Genomic DNA, 25,535 nt, shown 5'->3' on the forward strand with positions numbered 1-25,535 from the left:
TGAGATTCTCAATTAATCAATATTCAAAAGGTTTAAAGGCTTAATGACTGATCTAAATGATCTAATTCTCATCATATTTTAATCGTTTGGGATTATAAATATTTAATCGGAATTTATAGGAATTCTGCATTTTAACATTGGACAATCAATTTGCATTTTTCTTGTTTTTCATATTTAGTTTAGGATGAATGAAAAGGCCAGCACGTAGTAAGCAGTAATCATCAGTTCCTCTTCACTTCACTCTTCCACTGCACATTTGCAGCCTTAATTAGTGTGTGTGCAGTTTCTGAGTGAGTTTAAATATTTTACTGTGGATTAACTTAAAGTTTCTTAGAGCGCTAACCCTATATAAGCCCTAATATAAGAAAATAGACAATAAGGCCAACAAATTCTACCCTGCTGCGACCATCTTATATTAGCTAAAAAAAAAACGAAACGAAAGACGAACCATCATCTTGAGAATGAAAGACTTTTATTAGAAAATGATGACAGCCTACAAGACAAATTTAGCCAGCATCTGAACCAAAAAAAAAAAATCATGATGAAATTCCTTTTCAAAAGATCTTGGTAAACACGGGACGAAACAAGTATCATAGAAACTAAAAAGTGGTACTCAAAAACATACCAATACAGGAAGAGCGTACTCTGCAGCTTTCCACATGAAAGAAAATGAATTTGTCCAGGGATTAGTGTGACATCTTGCTGTGATTCTTCCTTAATAATCAACAGGTGTTGCACAATCCGCTCTCCGAAGGCTTTATGTGAAATCACATCCTTTCAACAGGGTAAAAAAATGCCGTCTTCAACACACAAAGGCTTCAGATCCTGAAATAAAAAAACCTTAAACTGCCTTGCGGTGGTACTCTGGAGGGGCAACTTCATAGTCACTTGCATTGAAGAGCGATGCAGAGTTCTTCACAAGATACCTGGAACGGAGCAACAGTTTAATTAATATTCTGCTGCAGATGAATCAATAGGAGGCTTATTAACAGTATTTGATACTCACTTGAGGAAGTCTTGTAGATAACTGAGCAGCAGAGCAAGGCTCTTCTCATCCAAGGGAGTGTACGCCAGCATGGCTCCGATTCTCACTTTGAAAACCAGACAAAGGCAGAATTTTACACACACCATGGCCTCTGACCTCAGCTGCACTTATATTACAAGAGCATAATACTAGACATACTTCAATATTTCCACTTTTCATATCCCCACAACGAGGAAATTCAAGTGTTTAAAAACAGCACAGAACGAGGGTCAACGTGGCAGACGCAGATGAATGCTGATCTATACAAAAAGGTAGTTAAAGGAAACAGGCTGCACTCTTAATAGCTGTGTGCAGTTCTACTTGATGCAGCTTTTAAGAGTGGTTCGTTTCATATGTCAAGAGGAGAATACAATAAGTTAGAAAACTGCTTTCATGGCTGGAATATCACAGTTTTTAATATCTAAGACACAATTGTGTGTTCTTCTCTTGGTAGCCACAATGAATTTCCAAATATTGTGTCTTTTTTTTTTTTTTTAAGGGTTTTCTAATCACAAATATGATAAACATCTTTAATAGATGAGGAGCTACATTTTTGGCTGCATTTCTTCTTCTTCTTACCAGAGCCGAACCTGTTCTCAACAACACCAATACTGATATTTTAGAGTTCCAAAGATCCGATAAATGATATAGAGAGCTGAACTCAAACTGGAACTTTGGGTCCTTTTCCACGAGAAAACCTCTTTCAGATGCCACTGAGATTTGTAAAGTTGGTAATAACAACAAAAAACAGCCTTGAAACTGAGCCATTCTCCAAAGAATGCACAGTGGCACACTTCAAATGTCGGGTTAAGGATGCTAGTTTGAAAAAAGATCTAATATCATTGCTTTTTTAAATATTTCTGTTTATAAGCAGACTAACAAACACCATTTTCCATAAGCACTAGACTTTTATCAAAAGAGGCAAGACAATGAGTGAGTCAAGGGGCTCTGATTAGCTCAGACACGTCTGTAATAAACAGGAAATTGAGGACAGAAATATATATATATATCCGTGTTATTGCCTTGGCCGTATTTTCTAACCTGCGTCTAGTTTTTTTCCTGTGTTTTGTGTGGCTGTCTTCATGTGACAGTGTGTGCTCTGTCACTGTAAGGATCTCTGACTGTCCACCTCAAGCACAAGCGTCTGTTTTGGCCTGACAGGATTCAGGGGGATCAGACTGAGGGGTCTATTGCTGATTGGACCATTGGCATTTATTCAGTCTAGCATTGTGAGATTTTGTCCAATTTCAAAAAGGTTTAAAGTCTTAATGACTGTTGAAATTTCAACTCTCATCCAATCCTCAGAGTTTAAGCATTTAATTGGGTTATAAATATTTAATTAGCGTTTATAGGAATATTGCATTTTAACATTGGACAATCCATTTGCTTTTTTATTTATTTATTTTTTTAAATCATCCTTGTTTTTCATGGTTAATTTAGGATTAATGGAAAAAGTAGTTAGCAGTAATCATCAGTTCCTCTTCACTTCACTCTTTCACTGCATATTTGCAGCCTTAGTTAGTGTGTGTGCAGTTTCTGAGTGACAGTTTAAATATTTTATTGCTGATGAACAATATTTCTAAAAAGGTGCTATGGTAAGGTAAGGATCTTTGATTGTCAGCCTAGAGTATCTCTTTTAGACAGACTGGATTCTGGGTGATCCAGTTGGAAAGGGTTTCACAAAATCCTGTCTTGTCTTTTTGTTTGTTGTTTTAGCCTAAATTCACCCGCAACTATATTCCTTAAGTTTGCTATCACAAATTCATCTTTTTGGTAGTAAAAAATTATTTCACTTTAATTCAGGACTTTGGTTTGGGGACTGGGTGTTTATGTTTGGCTCCAACCCCCGTAAATGATCTGTGAGCTAATGTCGACTTGCCCTGCTGATGTATCAGTTGGGTTTTACATTTACTTTTTATGACTAATACCAATAATACAATCCTACAATATGCCACTTTTCATACTGTACAAAACAAAGTTAGATACCTTATTTTGGTAATTCTACTACTGGGACTACTTAACAACTGTCTTCAGTTCTTTCTTGGCAGATACAGATGTGTTAAGCTTTACTGCATTAAAGCTGCTTGTTTCTAAAATAAATACAGCAGAGTTATGTTGAGCAAATGTTTTTACCAAAGAGTCTGAGTAGGTGAGGGGCGCCGTAGATCTGAGACATAGACGTATCTGGGTGGTTAGCCAGGATGTCTGCGTACTGCGGCCTCTCAAATTTGTACAGAAGTTGAGTTCCCAGCATGACGTTAAAATATTCCCGGATACCAGCAACCACCTCGTTCACAGCAAACTCCCTGAGCAGAGGAGGAAAAGCAGGTTACATCTCTATGATCGAAGTACATATCTATGCTGCACTTTCAGTCTATTTGCATCTATAGACTGTTCAGACTGTCTATTTGAATGTGCTGCTGTCTGTGTTGGGGCATGTGGTCCAGGGAGGACGTCATTTCGTCTCTACAGTGTACTGTGCTGTATATGGTTGAAAGGACAATGAAGCTCTACTTGACATGGTGACAGACTGAGCTTTGAAATGAATAAATAAATAATCAAGTCACGTTTTAACATTGTCTGCATTTCTACAACAGCTAAATGTGAAAAAACATCAGAGAACATGACAAGTGACAATGTGTATTTTTACTTGCTGTCAGAGTTTCCTCTTGATTTCTTGTAGTTTGCATAATCTTCAAGCACTGCGTCAACGTTCTTTTTGGCAGGTAAGTGGAAAAGCTGAGGACATAAAACAAACGGGACAAAAAGAAACACAGGTAAATAACTTTGGAGATGTTGCAGCAAATACAGTAATTACAGGCGAGACTATTATTCTATAAAATGCTGTGACAATGGTTTAACAAAGTTCTAAAGTCACTGGTTACTAACCTGTTTTTGCCTTGTAATCAGGTCCCAGTCATCCACAAGCCATGGTTTTAGCTCTTCAGGTATTTTTACTTTGACCTCCACTCGATTTATGAAGGTCTCCTCCTGGGCACACGGGAACAGATTTAAGACATCAGCCAGGAGGAAGCGTTTTAGCACAATTTCTACATTGTGAATGTAATTCAAACCACAGAAATACTTCATGAATTTGAGTTTAAATCAAATAATGGTATTATTACCATTATTTACTTGGTATTATTTGACATAAAATGACAAAATTAAAAACCCCACCAGAACAGGAAAATCGTGACTAAAAGTATCTTAGAAGATTTATGAACTCACACTTTCAACTGTTGGGTCAACACGTGCCCTCTTCTTTCGTGGAGGGTGGGTTGGGTCTCCTCCTGAACTAGTCCCTTCTCCTGCACCAGGAGCTGCACGGACAGAAACATAATTGTTAATTAATGAAAGGCATAAAAGCTTAAGTTATTGTAATACCCTGCTGTGACTAATTTACACTTATTTCTGGATAATTTACACTTTTAATGATGATGGAAAACATTCTTGTGCAAGAGTTGATGAATTTTAACCCAACTGTGTACATACACAGCATGTTCTACTTACGCTTTTGTTTGTTCTTTTTGGTTTTCCTATAGCAGAAAAAATAAAAATACATGTTACGAATTAAAAAAAAAAATCATTAATAGGTTTAACACATCTAAAACAGTTTCACAGGAGACATCACAGCAGGTAGAATGACTAATGAGTTGCACTCACACATCATTTTTCTGCGGTGCAGCAGGTATCTTCTTATTCGGTGCAGCACCCCTCATTCTTCCTTCTACATAATGGTCTCTGAATTACAAAAAAATAAATAAGTTTGATAATTCAATACAACATTCATAATAAATACAGAAGATCTCAGGACATAGACTGCAGTGGGATTATTAGGCAGCATGTTTTGCAAACCTAATCTGTATGAGGTGTATGTTTTTGTTTCTGTAATGCTGTTAATTCCCCTTTACATATTGCACTGTTCTGTGTGTCCTAGTGTGCTGCAAAACATTAGGTCTTTATTTTGAACATTAAAATGTTATATACTGTGTGCAACACCATGTTTTACTAAAATTAGATGATGACTGTACTTTGTCTTGATTTGCACTCTCCATGGATCTTTGTAATAAAAAACAACTGTAATGGGATCTGTAAACACTAAATTAAGTAAAAACTAATGCACTTACTGATTGGCCCTCTGAAGCTCTTTCTGTTTCTGCAGATTACTGTCCACATACTTAAGCACTCTGCTTTCAGGAACCCATTCGTCCCAGCTGGAGTATAAAAGAGAAAAAGAAATCAGGAACCCGAGCAGTTTTTAATTGAACAAATCTTAAAAAGTTGGTTTACTTGAAACAAAAACTTACTTCTTATTCCAGCCACTGTAATGAATAAAGTATTTGATTTGTTTGTCCTTGATGTTTATCTTAACACACTGCAAAGAGAAATAATTCACTGTCAAATTTTTTTATGCATCAGGCACACAGAAGAAGAACATATGATCAGAGGTGAACTAAGGCAGCCTACCTTAGCTTCGTAGAGCAATGGCCCATGAAAACACAGCACTCTTTCACCTGAACAGAGTGTAGGCCAATTAAAATCAACATGAGGAGTCCAAGTTAAACAAAAATTCAATAGTAAAATTGACTAAACTCACAGACGCAACTAACACTGATCTCATTCTGATGACTAAGAACAATAAACTGATGAAGGCTTATAAATGAGTTTGTCACACAGGAAGGACTCAGATCACATAAGAACTAGAGTCTGACTAAAGTCAAGAGTTTAACATATAAAACAGGCTTGACTTTATGTATGAAGAGAAGGGCTGAGCCTACTCAATTACAAAGTTTAAGATACTGTGCAACTTTTTACACAAATAAATAGGCACTGACTAATACTGTCTTCATTGATCAGAGCTTGAATAATACAACAGTGCAAAAATAATGTTCCCATTATTGGCACCAAAAAAACACCACTAAAGTGTTTTCAATTCATACAATGCAATGTCGTATCTTAGACAGAGAGCTGCAGGGAAACCTGATATAATATGACAGCAGCAGTTAGCCTTAAAACAGGCCAGCTAGGTCTCTGCTAACAACAGAGAGGTGGGCGGTGAAGTCAATGAGCTAACACTGCATGAACGAAGCTACTGCTTTTAGTTAGCTAATGACAGCATCGCTTAAAATTCAAAACATGGACTTTGCCGGTATGTTGCTGCTAAAGTTACACTATGGCGTGAAGAAAAATGCTCATTATGTAAGAAAAATGACCAAAACTTGTTTAGTGCAACAACAATAACGGCTAACAATGCTAGCTGTTCGACGGCGGCAGTGTTTCGGTCATGATGCTAGCTGACATTTTGGACCTTTCTGACTTCTTCAGCACCTACCGACACCATAGATATATCAGAAATAAAGATAGACAACTTGTTACCTTCTTGAAATTTAGGTTTCGGGTCCTGTTTCGGCGCCATTCACGGATTAAACTATCAAAATATCGGGAAAATCGCTAGCTCCCATTCCAGTCTGAAACGGCGCCGCTCTCTAAAAACGTCATAAGCGGCGCGATGACGCATAAATACCGCGACCGAAGAGGCGCCTCTGAGTGACAAGAGCCCGCAGTGTGCGGGAAGTGGAAATATCCGTGTTTTTTAAAGTGTGCGTCTTCTTTATGCGTTCAACCTCTTTTTTCAATCGTCGTTTTCTGAATTTTTAATCAGTGACAGGTCTCCTTACTAAACATAAAATCGTGAAATCATTAACTATAGTTTCTACATAATGTAAATTAGCAAAGTAATGATTTTAGTGCATTTCTGTATTCTGTCTATAATAGTGAATAGTGAATTGAATCTTAAAATGAAATCGCAAAGTTAAAAAAAAAAAGCTTTTAAAGTATCTTTTTTGCTCTGTGGTTCACAGAGGAGGTACTACTGACTTTGGTGATCCCTCATACTTTTCCTGTAGTACAGCCACAAGGTTGATGTTGATGGTTTCAAGTGAAATGTTTCAACAGATATTAAATGGATTATTATCCATAAAAGTTAGTACAGACATTGATGTCCTGCCATGATGTAGCACCATCATCAGGTAATTTCCTTTAGCCTCAACTGGACTTTATGTTTAGAGCTAAATGCTAAATGAAAGTGGCCATACTACCTGCTGAACATCGACCTGTTAGCATGCTGATGTAGCATGTAGCTCAAAGGACTGCTGTGCCATATTATGCCTGTTCTCTGAGCATGAGCTGTCCTTACTGCACACTAACAGTGGAACGCATGCAACTGAATCAGGACTTTCCTTAGATGCACTTTCTTATATCTGTTTAATTCTTACAAATATCAAACAGCACAGTAGACCTTGTAGCGGTTCAAAATGATCAAAGCCTCTATTGAGTTATTGACATCATCTGATAGTAAAACGGACAGAAACAGAAAATGTTACAATGCATGTCAAGCAACAATGACATCTTTAAATAGCATTAATTATATAATTACAAAAGAAATATCACATACAATGACAGCAATGCATATCCACAAATCAAACAAATGCTGAAAATATATATGATAATAAATAATCCTAATTGTAAGCACAAGTCAAGAAAAATAAAGGGAGGGGAGGCATCTGTGATAACTTCAATGGTTTTAACTTCTGGGCCAAAATGCATGTTGTGATACACTCAAAGACTAAGCTATCACAGTTAACTTAAAAGCTGCTGTAAATACACTTAAGAACAAAAAGGCTACGCATCCTGTGGCCTCACAAAGGAACAGCATAGCGCTCGAACATAAGAGCATTAAGGTAATTCGCAGACACGTGCAAAGCTGAAAACTACTTTTGAAGTGTTTACTGCGACTGTGAATGCTTCACTGCTCCACACCGCCTTTATGTAATTAACCAAGTGCTAAAATCAAACAAAAAGACACCGTGAAATGTTATTGATCCACTTCCAATCATTTAACAGCTTTCAGGCTTTTCAATAAAAGAATGATCTCAAGTGGACCAGAAACGAGCCTTGTGTTGAAAGTGGAGCATTAATGTGTCGATGTTGACTGGCCACTTCACTGTAGCTTTCTGAGTATATTTTTCAGTCTAATATGCAAAATAAAACAGACTTTAAAAGAAAAATACATAGCAAATCTTAGTTGTGTATAAAGGTCCAATTGTGTCATGTGACAACAGAAGGCAGCTTGCTGGGCTACTGCCATTCGTTCACACGCTGCAATAGCCCGGTCTTACAATACCAACTCCCAGTTCATATGTATTTCAGGTACAGCCTAAACTACACATTGTAGTTTAGTTTGTTTGTTCATGTTTGATTTGACTGAGAGTGCAGTTATGACAACAGAAGGATCTAGCTTTGCTTTTGCAATTCTAGTGGCAACAGTTCCTAGAGGCATAGGGAATGCTTCTTTAAAAAACAGCATACATCCAACATAACTTACATCATAAATAATTCCTTAAAAATAATATGACCACAGCATGAATGTCTTATAGAAAAATCTACAGTGATGGCAATAATGGCCAGATCTTTCTGCTGTCAAAACATTTTTGACAGAAATTATTCCATTTAGAAAATAAAGAAAGTGTCACACATTTTTCTGTTTTGCTGTGACCTGCCTTTTGTACATCAATAACAATGCCCTTTTTCTTTATATTCTAAATATCATGTTCCATAAGGTGTCACCTTATTGGGTTCTGTGCACGCAACATTATACTGAAATAATGCCATTGACATGGAATATCGAAACAAAACTGTAAAAACCAGGTACAAAAGGTACAATATAATCAAAGGACCACATAAAGAGGTGTGAAAAAGTCTTCAGTATTCACAGAAAAATATCAACTGAAGTAACTCACCGGACAAGAAGCGTCCTAAGTTTATATACATATGATAAGTAAAATTGAAAATAGATTTTCCTCTCTGTACATAGCACTGTATTCTTTCATCTTCTTCTTCCTTATTTACAAAGATCTCCCGTTCTGGAGGTCTCCCTTGTCTTTTAGTTCTGTGTGGATCTAGTCAAGAGAAATAACGTCAGATATGGAGCCATAAATGGCTGCCGCTGCTGCAGCTTCCACCGAGGACCTCGACAATCCTGAGATGGTGTGGCTGTCCCTGTCTCTGTCTCGCTCTCTGTCTTTGTCACGGTCCCGCAGACTGCTGGACGACACCAAACTACTGGTGCTGCCACTGTTGCTGCCGCCGTTGGTGGCCGCCAGCGAGCTGCTGGCCGGGGTGCCTGGCTGCTCCCGTAACATCTGAGAAGAACCGTAGGGCAGGAAACGGTTGAGGAGCAGGTCGGAGTCCTCTGAGGCTGACGCCGCTGCTGCGGCAGCCATCACCATGTTGTAATGCTATGAGGACAGAGGAGAGTGACCATTAACACAACAACCAAACATAGACATACTATGCCAAAGGTCAGGTGTGTGAGTAAATATACCTGATTGTCGCCTTGGAGGAAGGAGAAGAAATTTAGATCTGTAAGAAAATAACGATATTTACTATAAAAACTGATTCAACATTGAGAGAATGATGCGTCGCTGTAATCATTCCTCCTGTCCAGACCTGCTGTGACGTGTTCCCTTCCTAATGTGACTACACAAACTGCAGTGCGGTGGTGTTGGGGGGCGTAGGAGAGTTGAAGGAGGAGCATGGAGGAAGAGACTCCTCCTCATGACTAGTTATACACACTTTTTCGATTCATTTTTCGAGGATATCATTATCTCTGATGTCCATCAGGAATAAAAGTTTTCAGCAGTAAGTAGTCCAGTGATAATTGTCTGTCCATCTTCCCTTTAAACTGCAAACACGAACAGCCAATAGCTAATTTCCTTTTATTGGTGCCAATTTGCCAAAATGTAACCAAATAGGTTAAAAAGGGGGCTCAAGGTGTAGCCCACAGCTAACTGACTTCTTAGCAACATTATACATCTGTTTACATCACCCAGAAGCCCCAAATTACAGGCAATGTGCATCAAAAATACAGAGCATGATTATCCCTCAAATCCAAGTAAGACATCAAATAATAACAGAAGTTCTTTGGTGCTGGGGGTGCAGCTGTCTGACACTGGGGACAGCTCCGTTTACATCCTAAAACTCTGCTTAAGACAACATGAGGCTCCAGCACACTGAATTAGAAAAATCACAAGTGCATCTTGATCCTGGTAGGATGTGATTTGTTGGTTTATTTCTAGTGTTTTGTCCCTGCAACAAGTCTACCATCAACTATCAGGATATAATCCTTCACCGTGTGATCATTTTGAGGAGGAAACTAGAGACTATAAATTTGAAAGATAGCCAAATGATTCAGCTAACTCAGGCTGCTAAAGCATCATATTAACTCCAAAATGTCTTTCTCAACAAATGGATTCAGTGGATTTTGTCTCTCATTTCTTACAGTGTAGCTGCACTATAGACATTCTGCTTCACAGTCTGTGTGGACAGAATAAATGATTACTGTGATCGCCAACGTTTGCAATATACATATGGGCATGTGATTATTGTATTAAGAATCTATCCTTTAAGGTGAGTGACAGGTCTACCTGGCAGGTCACTTGTTGTGTGGTAATAGTGGCGATAGTCCTGGATAAGAGGTGGAGGGGGAGGAATGTAGCTGGTCTCCACAGGGGGCATACTGGGAGCTCTGGTCACAGGTGAGGCCTGGCTGTGTAGGTTCAGTACTCTGAGGGGAGACAACACAACATCAGGTTAGTCACAGGGGAAGTAAAACCACAGAGCTGAGCACGAAGACCCCCAAAATAAATGTGTTCATGGTGATCTTGTTTTCTGCTTGTGGTTTGAAGACTCACCCCTTGTTTGGAGGTGGAGAGACAGGAGACAGCGAGGGACAGGCCCTCTTAGGAGGCGGCTCATCGTCTAGCTCATCCTCGGAGGAGCTATCCAGTGTCAGGTCTATCACATCAACTTTCTTGCAGTTATCATTGGATGATCCCCGCTTTTGCTCATGTGCTTCTGTCCGAGACAAATCTACAGAAGCACAAACAGCTAATTCAGGCTGTGCTCACAATCACAATGAAAAGTACACTTAAAGATAATCAAATGTTCAAGTACATACCGCTGTCTACACCATTGAAGGAAGCAGACACCTCCTGCACCTCTTTTTTTGACCTCATGGGGGACCAGTTTCCATCTTCTTTGAACTGGATTTCATCACAGTCAGAACAGCTATTCAAGATTTCCATGAACAACCTGTGAAAACAGAATGAGTTAGTACTTCGCATTAGTACTTCATCACCCCTTAAAATTGATTATATTTGGGAAATTCCTTTTCAGGCATTCAGAACAAACAGCTCCTCTATAACAAAAAACAGATCCAAGAGTTTGAAGGCTCATCAGACACCTAAACACTACACAGTGGTTTAATAATACCATGAAGAAGGATTCTCTCGCTAAAATTTCCACAGCAGCAATTATTTTAGGCTCCTTCTAAAATAAATAAATGTCACCAGATAAGTTGTATACTTATCCTGTGTGACATCACATTTTATTGAGGTAGGTTCAATTTTATTGCAGGACAACGCTGCGTGACATAGCCTCAACACACATTTCTGCTTTAAGGCTACAAATATCTGCAGTTTGTTGCATACTTTAGATGCTGAAAACAAAAGCATCAGAGTAGAACCATTATATACTGCCTAGCATTAGATGAACCATCGTGCTCACCCGTCAATAATGAGGTGCTCATATGGTGCCTTCTTGTCACAGACTGGACACACCCAGGTCGGCTTCTTCTCATTCATTTGGATATAAAGTGTAGCATCGAAGCACTGAAGGTGAGAGCATGTCAGCGCTCTGCAAGGGATTGTCAGCCTCATCTTCCCCAGCTTTAACACAAAAATAGAAAAGACTCAAAATAAGTGTCACCTCTCTTTAAATACTGCACCAGTTAGGTTCATAATGACAGAACTCTTGAGGACAAAGCAACTGTGTTTTCATTTAGTATACAGTACATGGAGAAGCACTTGTCTCTCTACTCTCTCTTGGAAACTTAAAAATCACTATGTAAATAGAATTTTTAAATTATTTCTTGTTGATCTGCTGAGAGGCTAACTGACTAACTGGTTCTGCAGATATCCTGTGAGCTAATGGGTTTAATTCTCCCAACTAACTACAAAAACAAAGGTTTTTTTTTAAATTAAGTAGTATAGTGAGGTATTTACAGGACACAGAAGAGAGACTCGTAGACTGGTGGTGGCGATCTCACTCTCTGGATCAGCTGTTAATTTCTCTTTGACTGTGAGAAAGAAAAAACAAAAAACGTTAAGATTTAATACAAGAATTACGACTGTTTAATTAAGTGCTCAATGTGTTGATTTGTTTAATAAAACCCCAAATTCCCTCAGGTTTAATCCATGATAACTGCATACAAAATACAACGTAAAGAAAAAAACAAATGCTGGGGTTATAATAGAGCTCCATAAACTACTTTAAATGAGATGGAGAAACATGTAAGTGTTCTATGTGCATGCAAAGAGCTGCAGTGGAACAACAAATGGTCCTTTTCAAAGGGGCAGAGGAACTTTGCAGAACTAAGTTCCTTTTTTTTTTTTAGGTCCTAAATTTAGTTTCCGGGACTTCCAAGTTGCTGTGACTACGAGGTCAAACAGGCCAGAAAAATACACAAGAATCACGATATGAAAGAACTTAATTCATGTGATAGTCTTTCTCATTTCCTACTTCCACACAGATGTAGAGGCAACACATGTTCTATGTTCTTACTACAAAATGAAAGGTGGCAACTTACTCAGAGCTCTTGAGTGGTCAGGGTTTCTGATTCCTTTGGCCCGTAGTCTTTGCAACAACACTGCAGACGACTGCTGTCTTACCAAATAAACAGCCATGGAAAAACTCTACCAAAATGAAAATGAAAATAATGAGCAAAACAAGGTCACATTGAGGCGACTAAAGTCCTCTCTAAATCATCCGTTTGAAAGGCCTATGACACCTGATTCATAAAGCTTGACATGGATCTCCTTACCCTCCCAATTTCTGAAGTCCATGACACCACAATTGTGTTGGGGACTGTGGTGGACAGTCGAACAAGAGAGGTTATGTTGATGGGGCGACTGGGCCTTTTTGGTTCAACTCCATTTTTGGTTGGAGGAAGATATCCCTGCAAACATCAGTGACTTTGATTCTCTATAACTGCTGGTGTGATACACAGAAAATTTGAAAAGACAAACTAACTGTCTGGACTCACCGGGAGATTACAGGGTTTGCCGTTCACCTTCACACACAGATTAGGAGGGAAATGATCCTCTTGGGGACAGCTTGTCTCTGATAAACAAAATCTAGAAATGAAGAAAATAAATTACAGAAATGGTGAGCTCGAATCTTGTGGGACAAATGTCAAAAGCAATTTGTTTCTGTTAAGTTGCCACTTTCACAAAAAGGTTGGCTTGCTTGCTTATTTTACCATTTCAGTTGTGTCAAGTGCAGCCATCTCCATCTATGATATAGGAGAGCACTTCTTAAAAGGATGGCATTCATCCATACAGTAAATATTTAATTATGCATCTAAGAAAAGCGGCATGTTTTCTTATTTCATTAGGTATTCTATCTTAAGTAAAACAATGCCAACACAGTGAAAGATGTTTTATGTGAGGGTTTTACTTGAGGAGATAGAGGCACCTATGCTTGTTTGCTAGTAAGCTGTCAAAAACGTTACACCTGGGATTTAACTGCACACTAATTTGAAGCTTACTGGTGAAAATTACACCGTAGCTTTGAATCCAAGTTTTGCTAATACTGGTCGTTTCCTGTAAAATGCACCCACATGCTTTTATTGTGAATTAAAAGTTTGTGCTAACAAGAGACCCCTGCATCCTTCATCCACTATTCAGAATGTGTACTCCTGGTAATTCATCTTGATCTAACCTATCAATTTACAACTGTGAGCTAATAAATAACTTTTAAGTTAAATTAAAACTCAGGAGAAGGTTTTAACTTCTTCAGTCTGAATTTAACAGCCACACTTGACCACTAAAAGGATTCTATAACATGCAGATACATTTTAAGACTAAAGATGATCTGAAATGACAAGAACAATTCAAGAGGCATGGCTATTTCTGGCTGCTTCAAAACTGAGAAGCTAAACAAAGAGCCAGTATTCACTTAATGCAAATATATATCTTGAATCACGTAGAACATTTTAATGCTCGGAAGGTATTTGACATACCTTAACTGGACTTGAACAGCAAAGTCACATTTGGTCCCAGATATGTCCCTAAGGAATTGAACAAGAAGTCAGGTCAGGCTGGTCAAAAGAATTTAACACAATTTAATGACTCGGTTTACTGTCATCGCTTGCTGTTAAGCTGGCCTGCTTTCATGGAAACAGTAAAGTGACAAACAGTTTGTTAGTTTTCACAGTATTAGTTCTTCTTCCCTCTCATCTCTCTCACAGCTGAGGACTGCACCAGGGAGCTTTCTCACTTACATGGAGCTGCTGATCTGTTGGACTTGCTGTGGTGTTAGTGCGAAGGCATAACATGCTTCCTGGAACCGTTGACTGTTGTCTGAGGCTACGAAAAAGAAGTCAGCAACACAGAATGACAGTCAGAGGGGAAACCAACAGAATTATTATTAACTCATACTGAATTTTTACAGAGCATGGTTTTGACGAGTCATGGTTCAGATATCAGTGGTCATGATGCTACATCAGTATGTGCGTCAGGGAGTGTGTTATCACTACACACAGCTGAGCAGGAAGTGACGGACTCACCCAGGCTGGTTGGCTTAATGAGCTCGTCCAGCACGTCGTAGAACGGCAATCTCTGGAGCTTGACATCGGGGTGTACAGGATGCAGGGCGGAGGGGAGGTGAGGCAGACTCAGCTCATGCTTAGGCCCCAGTAAAGAAACAGGCAGCAGAGGTGACGGGGAACCGTGGCTGTCAAATCCCAGCTGGGCGAGGCTGGAGGCAGAGTGGACACCAGGCAGAGCCAGGTCCACAGGCGAAACCATTTTGGTTGGAAAGCGGCGTCTATAGAGCTCTTTGATCTTCATCTGCACTGCAGGACTGCAACCAGCCTTGAGTAGGTGGAGGGATTTGGTCAAAAGTTCGTGTTTGCGTCCGTGCTTATTCCTTCCTGCATACCCCAACAAAACTTGGAGCTCCGAAACTCGAAGGCTCATGACCATTTGCTGTTGAAAAATGAAGAATGGGATAAAAAAAACTGTCTATTACACCCTGGAAAACACATTTTTCTGTTCTGATGTAATAAACAAGTTTCCCCACCTAATTTTTCGTAGTCTAAAACATTATTGTTAAAGTATGTCTGATTCATTTTCTTTAAATCATTAATATTCTTCACTAGATCACAAACTGCCCACACCCATGACATTTTAATTTCTGAAATGTGACTTTATCTGGTTAGCATCTCAATAACAGACCAACATTAAGACCTTCATCAGTCATGAGCTTCATCATACAGTATACAAACACAGCCATGAGATCATTTTGGCAGAGACAGCCCTTTGGCTAGAAGCAGAAACCGCACATTTGTGATGAGCAATCTACTTTTTTTAAAATTGAAATCCATAAAGCTTCACCACATGCACCACATGCATCTGTAGAAAATAATGAAATTTAGTACGCCAGAGCCTTTTTCTTGACAGTGTCAGAGAGGTGTTAACTCAACTCTGCTACTTTCTGAGGGAGTTGTTTGTGATATTGTTAGCCTGCATGTTAGTCCTGTAGTTTTGTTGTAGATGGGAAACTCCTTACAACACAGAACAATCTAAAGAAACAGGCTTTTTTTGTTTTTTTTAAATTCTCAACAAAATAAAACACATCCAACATTGTAATACGGTCAAATAAAGCAACACTGCAGACATTAAAAAATACCACAGGACTGGAACAACACCTGTGTGACAAAGAGGAAGCTAAAACATAAGGTTGTGTTTCTTGTAACACCAATGTATTAGGTCACATTATACTGCACAGCTATTCATGTGCTTATGGTCACTGTATTTATGGTGACTTCCTGTGAATACCTTTTAAGGGTGGGAAAGGGCAGCACACACAAATGAAACACTTAATAATGGTTGTAAAAGGACACCTTGCATTTATGAAGTGCATATACATTTATAATCCACTTTTATAATCAGTCACGGTCATCTGCATGTTAATTGACGAACCCAATTAGCATTCAATGTGGACCTACGAAGGTATATATTTCAGTACCATATTTCATTACCTGTAAACATCTTCATGAGGCTTGAAATGTTGGCTCATACCATCAGATATCAAGTGGTACATTTAGATCCGATAAATAGTTTAGCTAAAGTTTGACTAGTATCAGTTAGATGCTCTTGAAACTGTACAACATTCAAATGTGTACACACACAAATAATACAGTGAGAAGTGTCAAAAGTGGAGAGATTGGTTTAGGAGGGGAGCAGATCAAAACGAACGTGTTTCACAATAGTATCTTGAGTTTTCTGTCAATTAAAAGGTAATTACCAACATTAAGAGAGCAGAAGGTGGGAAGAGAAGGTGTACCGTTAGATTTAGCATAAACTAGCTAACATCGTCTCTTAGATGCTAGTAAAATCTGACTGAAAGAAAACTTAATGATACAGTATCTACTTTATATCTTGTGTTTGAACAGCAATCGCCCACCTGAGTAACATTATTGCTGCCCAGACTGAGAATAGTGACTATATTTCGTGGACTACAATCACATCTAATCAGAAATAACGCTAATGGAAGCTAAACTGCGCTTGGCTTCCAGGGAATAGACAGAGCCCATTTTTTCCAAGTAGACATTGCGGTCCGCCCGGTGAACTACTGCTAGTGTCAGGTGGCTAAATCTAAAGTGTCTCCGGTTTCAAAATGTTGACATAAATGTGGTTTTCATATGCGACTAAAAGCGATATCTGGCCTTATGTGCAGGTGAGCACAGGAACGTCGGCAACAATAACAAAGCTAATGCTAACGAGCTAGCCAGTCAGCTAACAGTTTCTCTGCTCCCCACTGCTCTGCGGTTATTTTATATTATATGCTTTGATAACAGCCCTCCTCTTGTCTCTACTGTCAAGAGACAATGGTGGTACGATTTAAAATGCAAATCTCGCTGTGTGAAACGTCTAATTGTCAAGCTAATGTAGGGACTCGCTTTACCTTCAGTTCCGCACTCTCCGCCATCTTGTTACATTGGGTGCGCATGCGCAGCAGCCATCCTCAGGGGACAGAGCAAATTCAAAACTGTCTGTCGCTTCTTGGCCGCAGACAGCAGGGGGCGCTACCGCAACGCAGAAAACCACCATAGACGTCTTTTTCACACAGTGTGTGCTGTGCAGATTTTTATATGGGACCCTCTGGGGTGCAGCCTGCTCATGTCTACCACTGAAAACACCTTTCATTTGTTTGAGAGAGTTTGTTCTGCTCGTACAAACACACACAAACATAAATGTTTCCTCCGTTTTATTAGTATTAAGTATTTCATCTAAAGCTGAGAGGAGTAATCGATTATTTGATTAATCAAGTGACAGAAAAAAAATGACCCACTCTTTTGTTAATCAAATAATAGTTTCGTCATTTATTATGCACAAATGGCAAGCTGGTGTCTCAACAAAAAGGACTCGTTGTTTTTCTCTGTTTTATGTCAGTGAATATTAAATATAGAGTGTTGGTCCGACAAAAAGATGTCACCTCCGGCTCTGGGAACTCGTGTCGGACTAGGATATTTCTGGCATTATATAGTTTAAACAAACGATTAATCAAACAAACCCTCCACAGTGACGGTTATCATTTCCGTATGGTGCATCCTAAGAAACTTCAATTAAGGTGTTTCATCTCGGAAATCCTCTTTTTGGCACTAATCCAATGCACAATATATAACCTCTGCAGTCCAACACACTAAAGTGAATATTGCACTCATAAATTCAGTAAGACAGGACCATTTATTGGTTCCTCCGAAGATAAATGGGTAAAACTAAGAGTTGAATGAATACAATTAAGGGGAATAAGCATTTTGACAACACTGACGGCAAGAATCCGCATTTCTTTTAATAAAATGATTTATTCATCAGCCATGAAAACAAATATTACATGAACAAATAGGCTACTCTTAATAGAATATGTCGCTACTTACAAGGTCGTACTAATTTAGCCTACTAACTTCTGTGGGTTTTTTTTTTTTTTTTTTGAAGTCTTCAAAACAAATAGGCATGGTTTGACCTCTACAAATGATCTCATTGTAGGCCTATTTCAATGCACAAGCTTTGTGTGGGAGTTCCCGTCACGCGTTTAAAGTGCACAACATCCAAAGAAAGCTGTTGGTCTGCACAGGTGAACACAGCAAAAGTAGTAGGCTAATTCACAATACTGAGAGAAGGAGCAATGAACTGGCTCGTCAAAGCTGCTATTATTGACAACCCGAAACAGAACCAAAAAACAGAAATAAAAACAAAACAAAAAAAGGAGAAAAAAACGAAATAATAACCTATAGCTATTACAAGATACATACATTGTCATTGCACATTGCCACAAATAATAAATATCATCAATGGTATTATCTCAGTAAAACAAATTTCACCATATGCAAGATGGTTACAGGGTGGAGATACACATTTTATTATATTTTACAGGTAATTACAAGTTAGTCTTCTTTCAACTCGATTCCCCCCAGTGTCCCTGGAGGTTTTCCATGGCTGGACAGAAGCTGCAGACGTGGTCCTCTGCTTCTCTGTCATAGAAATGTGTCGTGATCTGATTCAGGGGGGCAGCAGGGGAGATTTGAAGGAGCAGGATCCGGTGCAGTGGCGAGGAGTCAACATCTTACACGAGAAATGGTGCAAAGCGTCGTGAGCTTCTATGAGGAAGGAGATAAAACAATCAATAGTGTTCGTGCATGGGTGTGACTGTCAGCCTGTCATATTGATGATGACAAAGCCCGCAATGCAAACATTATGCACAGAACAACACGCAACGGGCCTCTGTGCATTAACACAGTCAGATGACTCAAGGCCAGGCTCAAAATGCCGTGACACAAGTCTGCACCGAGTTGTGCAGCCTGTAGTCCGGATGTAGGACAGGATTTTCTCTGTGTGTGAACCTCTGGGTGCAGAAATATAATCTGATGTTCCATCTGACTGCACAACAACTACTTCTGGTGCTCAAAAGCACAACAAGTTTCTCTTTCTGGGTCCAACACGCTGCATAAAGTGTCCGGATAACAAAAATATGAGAAAGCATGCAGGATGGACACTGAGCGCTGGTTACCAATTGAAATAAGAAATCTTATGTTAATTTATAACTTCCAGTAGATCACAGCCCTGTTTTTGTATCTAATTAATATTTAGAAATGAATAAATTAGAAATAATTAGAATAATTCTATTTATAATCAAAAATAATAAATATTAAATTGTGATTTGTGTTTTTCACATGAGGTCAAGTGATGCACGTGGATTTAACAGGCTACTTTGCGAATCAAAAGAGTAAATGACAGCGTGCAGACAGACAAATCCCTAATATCTGTTCACACAGAGCATTTTGATCACAGGCTCGGGTTAGAGTCGACAATAACGCCTCAGTAAATGCGTAACTTCAGGGTAGGAAGTGCTGCTGTGTTCGCTCCCTCTGCTTTATTTGTCTCACCTCTGACGATGTGAAGCTGCTGAACCATCTCCTCCCTGTAGGAAAGTTCCCTTTTCATCTGATCCTGAAAATTATCTGAGGAGCAAATGGCAGGCATAGATTTGAGTCAGTCACGTGGAAGATGAGTCTTTACACCGTTAAAGAAAAGCCCAACACAACCAGAGTTTTCAATAAAAAAAACAAAAAAACAATTTCACAAACACAAAAGCGTTCATTCAGACATGTTCACCTCCCCAAAATACAGAGAACGAACAAAAAGGATGAGATGAGTTTAGATGATGATGATCCCTATAGATTATTACCTGTAGGAGATCGATAACATTTAAATGGACTTAACTGGTGCGGTCTGTGGGCCCTTCAGCCTCTAGAGGGCGCTGCTCTCAAGATAAAGCGACAAACCAGGAACAGACATCATGTGAACTTTAAGGCTCCTAATTACAGCCACAACTGTGTCCTGAGATGGTGAGGAGACACTTAGATGTTTTTTTTTTTTTTGCGTGTGTGTGGGTATCAGGAAACAGCATCTTTTTTTAAGAAGAACTCACTATAAGTTATCTATACTTCTTTTAAAACTTCTAAAAAAATCTCATTGTTGGCTTTAAAAAAAAAAGGTGAATGGAGCAATGAGAGTTTCAATTATTAAATTAGTTAAGTGTAAAATAAACAAAATAATTTGCAGTCCAGATCTCATTTTATTTAAACTGAATTACTTAAGAAAAATCTAAACATATCCTCCTGTTTAGACATTCGTGTTGATGTTGTAATCCCCATGTTTCTTCAGTATTTTAATTGTGTCTTGTTTGCAGATTAGAAAACCCACTTTACTGGTAATTAAAAGGGTATCAAGAAGAATAAAAATGTGGAATAAATGGAAATTGAAGGCATTTGCATTAGGTGCCTCATGTTATAGATAATCCAGCTGTGTTATGTTTTGTGTCTACTCTACATGACTACACAGATGTGATTTAAGAGTTACTGGCACTGGCATATTGTGTCATTTTGTAAATTTCTAATCTTTTTGACACTATTTTCTGACTGTTGATGCATATGTTTTGTGTTCATCAGTCTCTGGTGTTCTCTGATTGGATGTTATATGCATATTGGTGTGTTAAGTGTTGTCATGCTGCTCATACACCTGATGAAGTTCGGACAGACCGACCGAAATGTTGTAATCTGATAAATATTTACACTGTGCAGGACTTCTCGTTGTTTTCATGTCCATCAAACTCTGGCAGGACCCAGATACCAATGCATAGAAAATGTGTTTGTGGATTAAAGTAAAATCCACAGTGCAGCTTTGGGTTAAACTTTAAGTAAGAGGCATCACTTTAAACTGACATCAGATTAGGAAGTGATCGAACAATGATATCCAGAACCCCAAAATAAATTTTAAAGAATACAAAGTGCTGATCTGCATTTACAGACGCGCACACTTAACATTTATTTTATGCTTTCTTACTTTGACATTATGTGTCGTTGCACAAAGGTGAGATAAAATAAATTTATTTTTTTAACAATACACAACTGGTCATATTTGAAATGTTTTTGCTGGTAAAATAACCAGTATATAGAACTTATTATCCACTCACAGTGCTGTAGGTGTATGAATGTCTACACCCCAAACAGATGGAGACAGACATGGATTATGTCTAGTGAAGGTAAAACCATTTCGATTGAGACTCTTGTACATGACTTCTATATTACTCCAATTGTGGAGATTTTAGATTTTGTGCAGTTAAATTGTATTTCAAAAAACAAATCAGGCATCTTTGGGATACACTGCTGATTTTTTTCTTTCACTGAGTATTGCTCTTATAGAAAAGGCTTTGTGTGGTGCATCCATTCCCCATTTTAATGTGTGATTGTCAAATAGCTGTGAGTGAATTCTGTGAGTGTGAAAGGACTCGAGTGGGTGACACGTGTTTGAGCATTTTGAAGAGAAGATGGAGTGTGTTTAGGAGACATTTACAGCAAAAGTACTGCAGCAGTCTGAATGTGGATGGTGTTCTGTCCTGCAGTTCAAACAAGACTCACTCGATGTGCTCCATATAGCCAGTAGCTTCATCTGGACATGGACAGTTTCATATTAAGGATTATGATCTTAGCAGCACCAGTTATGTAGGGTCACATGTCTTTGAATACAGACGTGTTCGATGTGCACACTGCAGATACAAGTTTTCTGCACCATTTTTTATTTTGCTGCCATTCAAATCACCTTTATATCAAGTCCGGCATTAAAATTTAGTAAAACTAATTTCCTCCTCAGAAGTTACAAACCAGGTTTTTTCCTCATTGACCTTTTTTTTTTTTAAAATCTCAGTGTGTCCATATATTTTAAAAAAAAGTGATTTGCATTCACTCTACTGGTGTTTCTGTAAATTAAATTGAGCCCTCAAAATATCTGCAAATCCATTTTCTTCCTTGCAGAGAACTATTTTCTAAGGATGCATGGTTGTTTTGACAGAAGGTTAAAATCATAATCCTCTCAAATCAGTGTTAAAAGAGGTTTTGAAAACACATCTTCCCAGGGGAGCACGTCCCTGAACCACTTAACATTTTTGGAAGAACTCTGGCCTTTAAGAGATTTCTGGAGCGCAGAGAGAGCACATACATGCCACAGTTGAGATGGATTTGGTCATGACTCATGTTTTGGCCTGATTCACAAACATGGCAGAGGAATAACACTTAGCATGCACCAGAGAGACTTGTCAGTCTCTGTCTATAAAATCACTCCTGTGGTGATAAAAAAAATAAATAAAGTCAGAATAGTGGGGAAAGTGCTGTTGCAGAATTTAGCTTACCTTTCAAGTTTTGAAATTCACGTTCCAGCTTTTTCCTCAGCTCAACTTGCTCTAAGAGCTGCTTCTGCAGTTCCTCTAAAAAGCAGACAGAAATAGAGGATGCTAAAGGAGGAAAGGCTCAGGCTTTTGTATCAGCTTCCTTCTAGGACACACTTCTATTTTTAATGACAGTGATGAGGACATTATCATCATTTACACTGACAATTCAGAGCAGGTCTACCTGGGCCCGCTGTGAAGGGAAAAAAAGTCCTTTATGTTTTCTAGGACATATGGACATGAGAATCTCCCTCAAAGAAAATATATACATATATATGCTATTGAAGACATTGTCACATTTAGCTTAGTTATAACTGTAATAATAATAATAATAATGAAAATAATAAGAATAATGATAATGGTTTTGAAGAGCCTTGTTTTCTGTTTATCTTTATAACACTGTCTTACCTTTTGCCAGACTTTCTATGGCTCTGTGTGCTGGCTCAGCTCTGGTCTGCGTGTCTTCGCCTGAATACACAGAAAATAAAGTATATTCCTCTATGTGGAGAAAAAAAATAACTAGACCAGTTTCTCTTAAAACAGAGATTACAGCACTGAAAGAAAAAAAAAGAAATCTATTCGCTGATCTCGGTGTAACTTACCCTCATCCGGCTCTCGCTGGTTCTCCTCGCTGCTTTGTTCATTAAAAGATTTCGTTTCGATCTCCTCCACTGTGGAAGACGGCTCCTCTTTACTTGAACTTTCATCTTAAGAGGAAATAAATCGATGTAATTCAGCTTCCCTTTTCGATTTTTATTTCATGGCTAAATTCTTTTTTTTTTTTTTCAACAAAAGCAGGAAAATAAAAAAGTCTAACCATTTGTTGTAAGTAGGCCTACTCCAGTCTGGTAATTCGCAGGTCTGAACTGATACGGACTGCTCCTTTGTTGCAGCTCTCCCCTCTCCGGTGTGTACACCTAAAGGAGAAAGAATCACCACTGCTTTGAGGGCTTAAAATTACAAAACCGAATTAAAATAAAAAGTAAGATCAATAACTGAAAATATACTCTAGGTTGAAGTGTATATATTTTTATTTAAAGGAATGATTTATGATTTCTTTCTAAATGTTGTGGACATGCTTGTTTTTTTTTTGGCTGCTGTTACACAAATTTCCCCACAAAGACACAGAGATTTATCGGTTTTTAGAAAAAAAAAATACACACAAGCCAGGGGGAAGAGCCCCATCTGCAGAGAACTTAAGTGAGAAATTAAAAATCGTGTTATGGCCAGTGTTTCTCAGTTATGAGTCACTCACTTCAGTGAAAGGCGCGGCTATGTGGGTCTCTGATAGCTGCTTGTTCTGCAGCTCTCTTTCAGAGGACTGGGCCACGTGGAGGCTCATTTTCTGGGAGTCAACCAGGCTGCTGTCCTGCATGCCCTTGGAGTCTGAATCGTTTGGTGAAACACTGTGAGCCAAGCCGGGGGGAGTCCGAGGGCACACCGAGGACAGAGGCCGGACATCCTCCTCCTCCTCCTCTGGTGTTTTATTTGTCTCCACGTCCACGTCCGGGTCGCCCTCGCTGTCCACGCAGGGGGACATGGACCGGTAGCTTGAGCTCTCGCTTAAAAAATCGGGCGATAAGTAGCCGGTGCGCCCCCCGTTGTACGCGCCCCTGTTGCCGTACAGCTTGGCGATACAGTCCGCGTCTCTGATGACGGGTCTGAAGGCAGACACGTAGCTGATTTTCCGGGGCGCGAGGGTCATCCCCTCCAGCGGCCTCGCCTCGTCCCCTGACTTGTCGTCTTCGTTGCGCGTGGACTGGGTGCTGGAGCACCGGTCGTTCTCCACCATGCTGTCTTTAGAGGTGTTGGTGCTCCGGTCGCTGTGCTCAGATATGTCCATGTCAGTCTGTCTGGGAGGACACAGCAGCTCTGGCGGGGGTTTGTGCTGAGTCTGGGGGTACGGGGGCATGGGCAGCGCGCCCGCCGCGGGCCAGAACATGGGGAAGGAGTGATAGGCGCTGTCCTTGGTGCCAGGCCACAGGACACCCGGCAGGCCCGCCTTGCTCTGCTCTCCAATCATACTGTCTTCTTTCTTCTGGCACAGGCCGAAAGCTGGGAAGCCGTACGGATGAGGGAAGAGCGGCGGTGGGATCTTCTGCAGCATCCCAAAGCCTTTGCTGGGCACCGGGATGACCGGGTAGCTGCGCGTGCTCGCCATGCCGCCCCGGTTGTCCTCGCAGCCGAGGATTTTTGCAGGTATCTCTGGGGAGTTTCCGGTGCTGGTGGGTCCTTGTGGTTTTAACGAAGAGCTGGACCCTGAGCCGCTGCCTGGCAGCGTCCTCTTGCGACTTCCCCCATTGAACATGGCCTTCACATCTTCCCATGCGTGTAATATGTCTGTCTGGCTGCCTTTATCTGATAATTTGAGATGCCGCCTCCAAGAATTAAAATTTGCTGCATCTGGCTGCGTGTACTTGGATTCTGGCGTGCGATGCGAATGAAATATGAATTTATTTGGGGAAAAATACATGTTGCAATAGGAGCACTTAATGCACTTGGCCCTGGAGCTGTTGTACCTGGCCGGGATGAAGTTACCTCGACTCCCCCAGGCGCATTCGTGGGACACATCGAAGGCAAAATTTTCTGGAAGTTTAGGAGGCGAGTGAGCGCCTAGAAATGACTTACAAAGTCTCTCGGCCTCGCGTTTAGTGATCATCCCGCAGCGCCTGGAGGAGATTGGCATTGCACCGGCTCTCCGCAGGATCTCCAGCTGGACAGGCGTGCACTGGACGCAGGTGATCCCCAGCGCCACACGCCGGTTGTGGATCTCATTATAGCTGTAATGCTTCAACAGGGTGTTAGATATCTGTGCAAGGCAAAGTCTCTCCTGGCCATCTATCACCAAAGACACGATCGGTATTCCGTACAGCACCGTCTCTCCGACCTGGTTGGGCTTCAGGTTCTTGCTGCTCGGGTAGGAAAGTTCTTGTTTGGAGCTTGGCGAGGAGCTGGAGTCTCGCCCCGCTGGTATGGAGTCCATCCTTGGAGGCCTGGAAGCTGCAGACACAATAATATGAGCTTTTGTCAGCGAATTGACAGACTTAAATAGAGCTTTAGAATGAGACTTGAATACAGGCTTTAGCTCATTATTTTATAGTAGGTA

General features: G+C 39.8%; 3 protein-coding genes across 3 annotated transcripts; all 3 read right to left on the minus strand.

The window, feature by feature from the left end:
* Nucleotides 1-473: 473 nt before the first annotated feature.
* Nucleotides 474-6,512, minus strand: morf4l1 (mortality factor 4 like 1). The gene is made up of 12 exons (XM_070830719.1): nt 6,401-6,512; nt 5,492-5,538; nt 5,332-5,399; nt 5,152-5,238; nt 4,688-4,765; nt 4,535-4,560; nt 4,253-4,344; nt 3,914-4,015; nt 3,675-3,763; nt 3,158-3,330; nt 1,007-1,091; nt 474-926 (listed from the first exon to the last, which is right to left on the minus strand). The coding sequence occupies exons 1-12, from the start codon at nt 6,438-6,440 to the stop codon at nt 842-844; spliced, it is 972 nt and encodes a 323-aa protein (XP_070686820.1). The 5' UTR covers nt 6,441-6,512; the 3' UTR covers nt 474-841.
* Nucleotides 6,513-7,315: 803 nt separating this feature from the next.
* Nucleotides 7,316-17,158, minus strand: pias1b (protein inhibitor of activated STAT, 1b). The gene is made up of 14 exons (XM_070830956.1): nt 17,114-17,158; nt 14,712-15,132; nt 14,427-14,511; nt 14,166-14,213; nt 13,188-13,278; nt 12,966-13,100; nt 12,732-12,837; nt 12,148-12,221; nt 11,651-11,811; nt 11,043-11,176; nt 10,777-10,954; nt 10,510-10,649; nt 9,408-9,445; nt 7,316-9,321 (listed from the first exon to the last, which is right to left on the minus strand). Exons 1-14 carry the CDS (start codon nt 17,156-17,158, stop codon nt 8,983-8,985), a joined length of 1,995 nt encoding a protein of 664 aa, XP_070687057.1. The 3' UTR covers nt 7,316-8,982.
* A 1,550-nt stretch (nt 17,159-18,708) lies between these two features.
* skor1b (SKI family transcriptional corepressor 1b) lies at nt 18,709-25,412 on the minus strand. The gene is made up of 7 exons (XM_070831311.1): nt 23,685-25,412; nt 23,247-23,346; nt 23,032-23,136; nt 22,838-22,897; nt 22,394-22,468; nt 19,593-19,667; nt 18,709-18,806 (listed from the first exon to the last, which is right to left on the minus strand). The coding sequence occupies exons 1-7, from the start codon at nt 25,410-25,412 to the stop codon at nt 18,709-18,711; spliced, it is 2,241 nt and encodes a 746-aa protein (XP_070687412.1).
* Between the last annotated feature and the right edge of the window lie 123 nt (nt 25,413-25,535).

Source organism: Pempheris klunzingeri, chromosome 5 (assembly GCF_042242105.1).
Source record: "Pempheris klunzingeri isolate RE-2024b chromosome 5, fPemKlu1.hap1, whole genome shotgun sequence".
Taxonomy (NCBI): Eukaryota; Metazoa; Chordata; class Actinopteri; order Acropomatiformes; family Pempheridae; genus Pempheris; species Pempheris klunzingeri.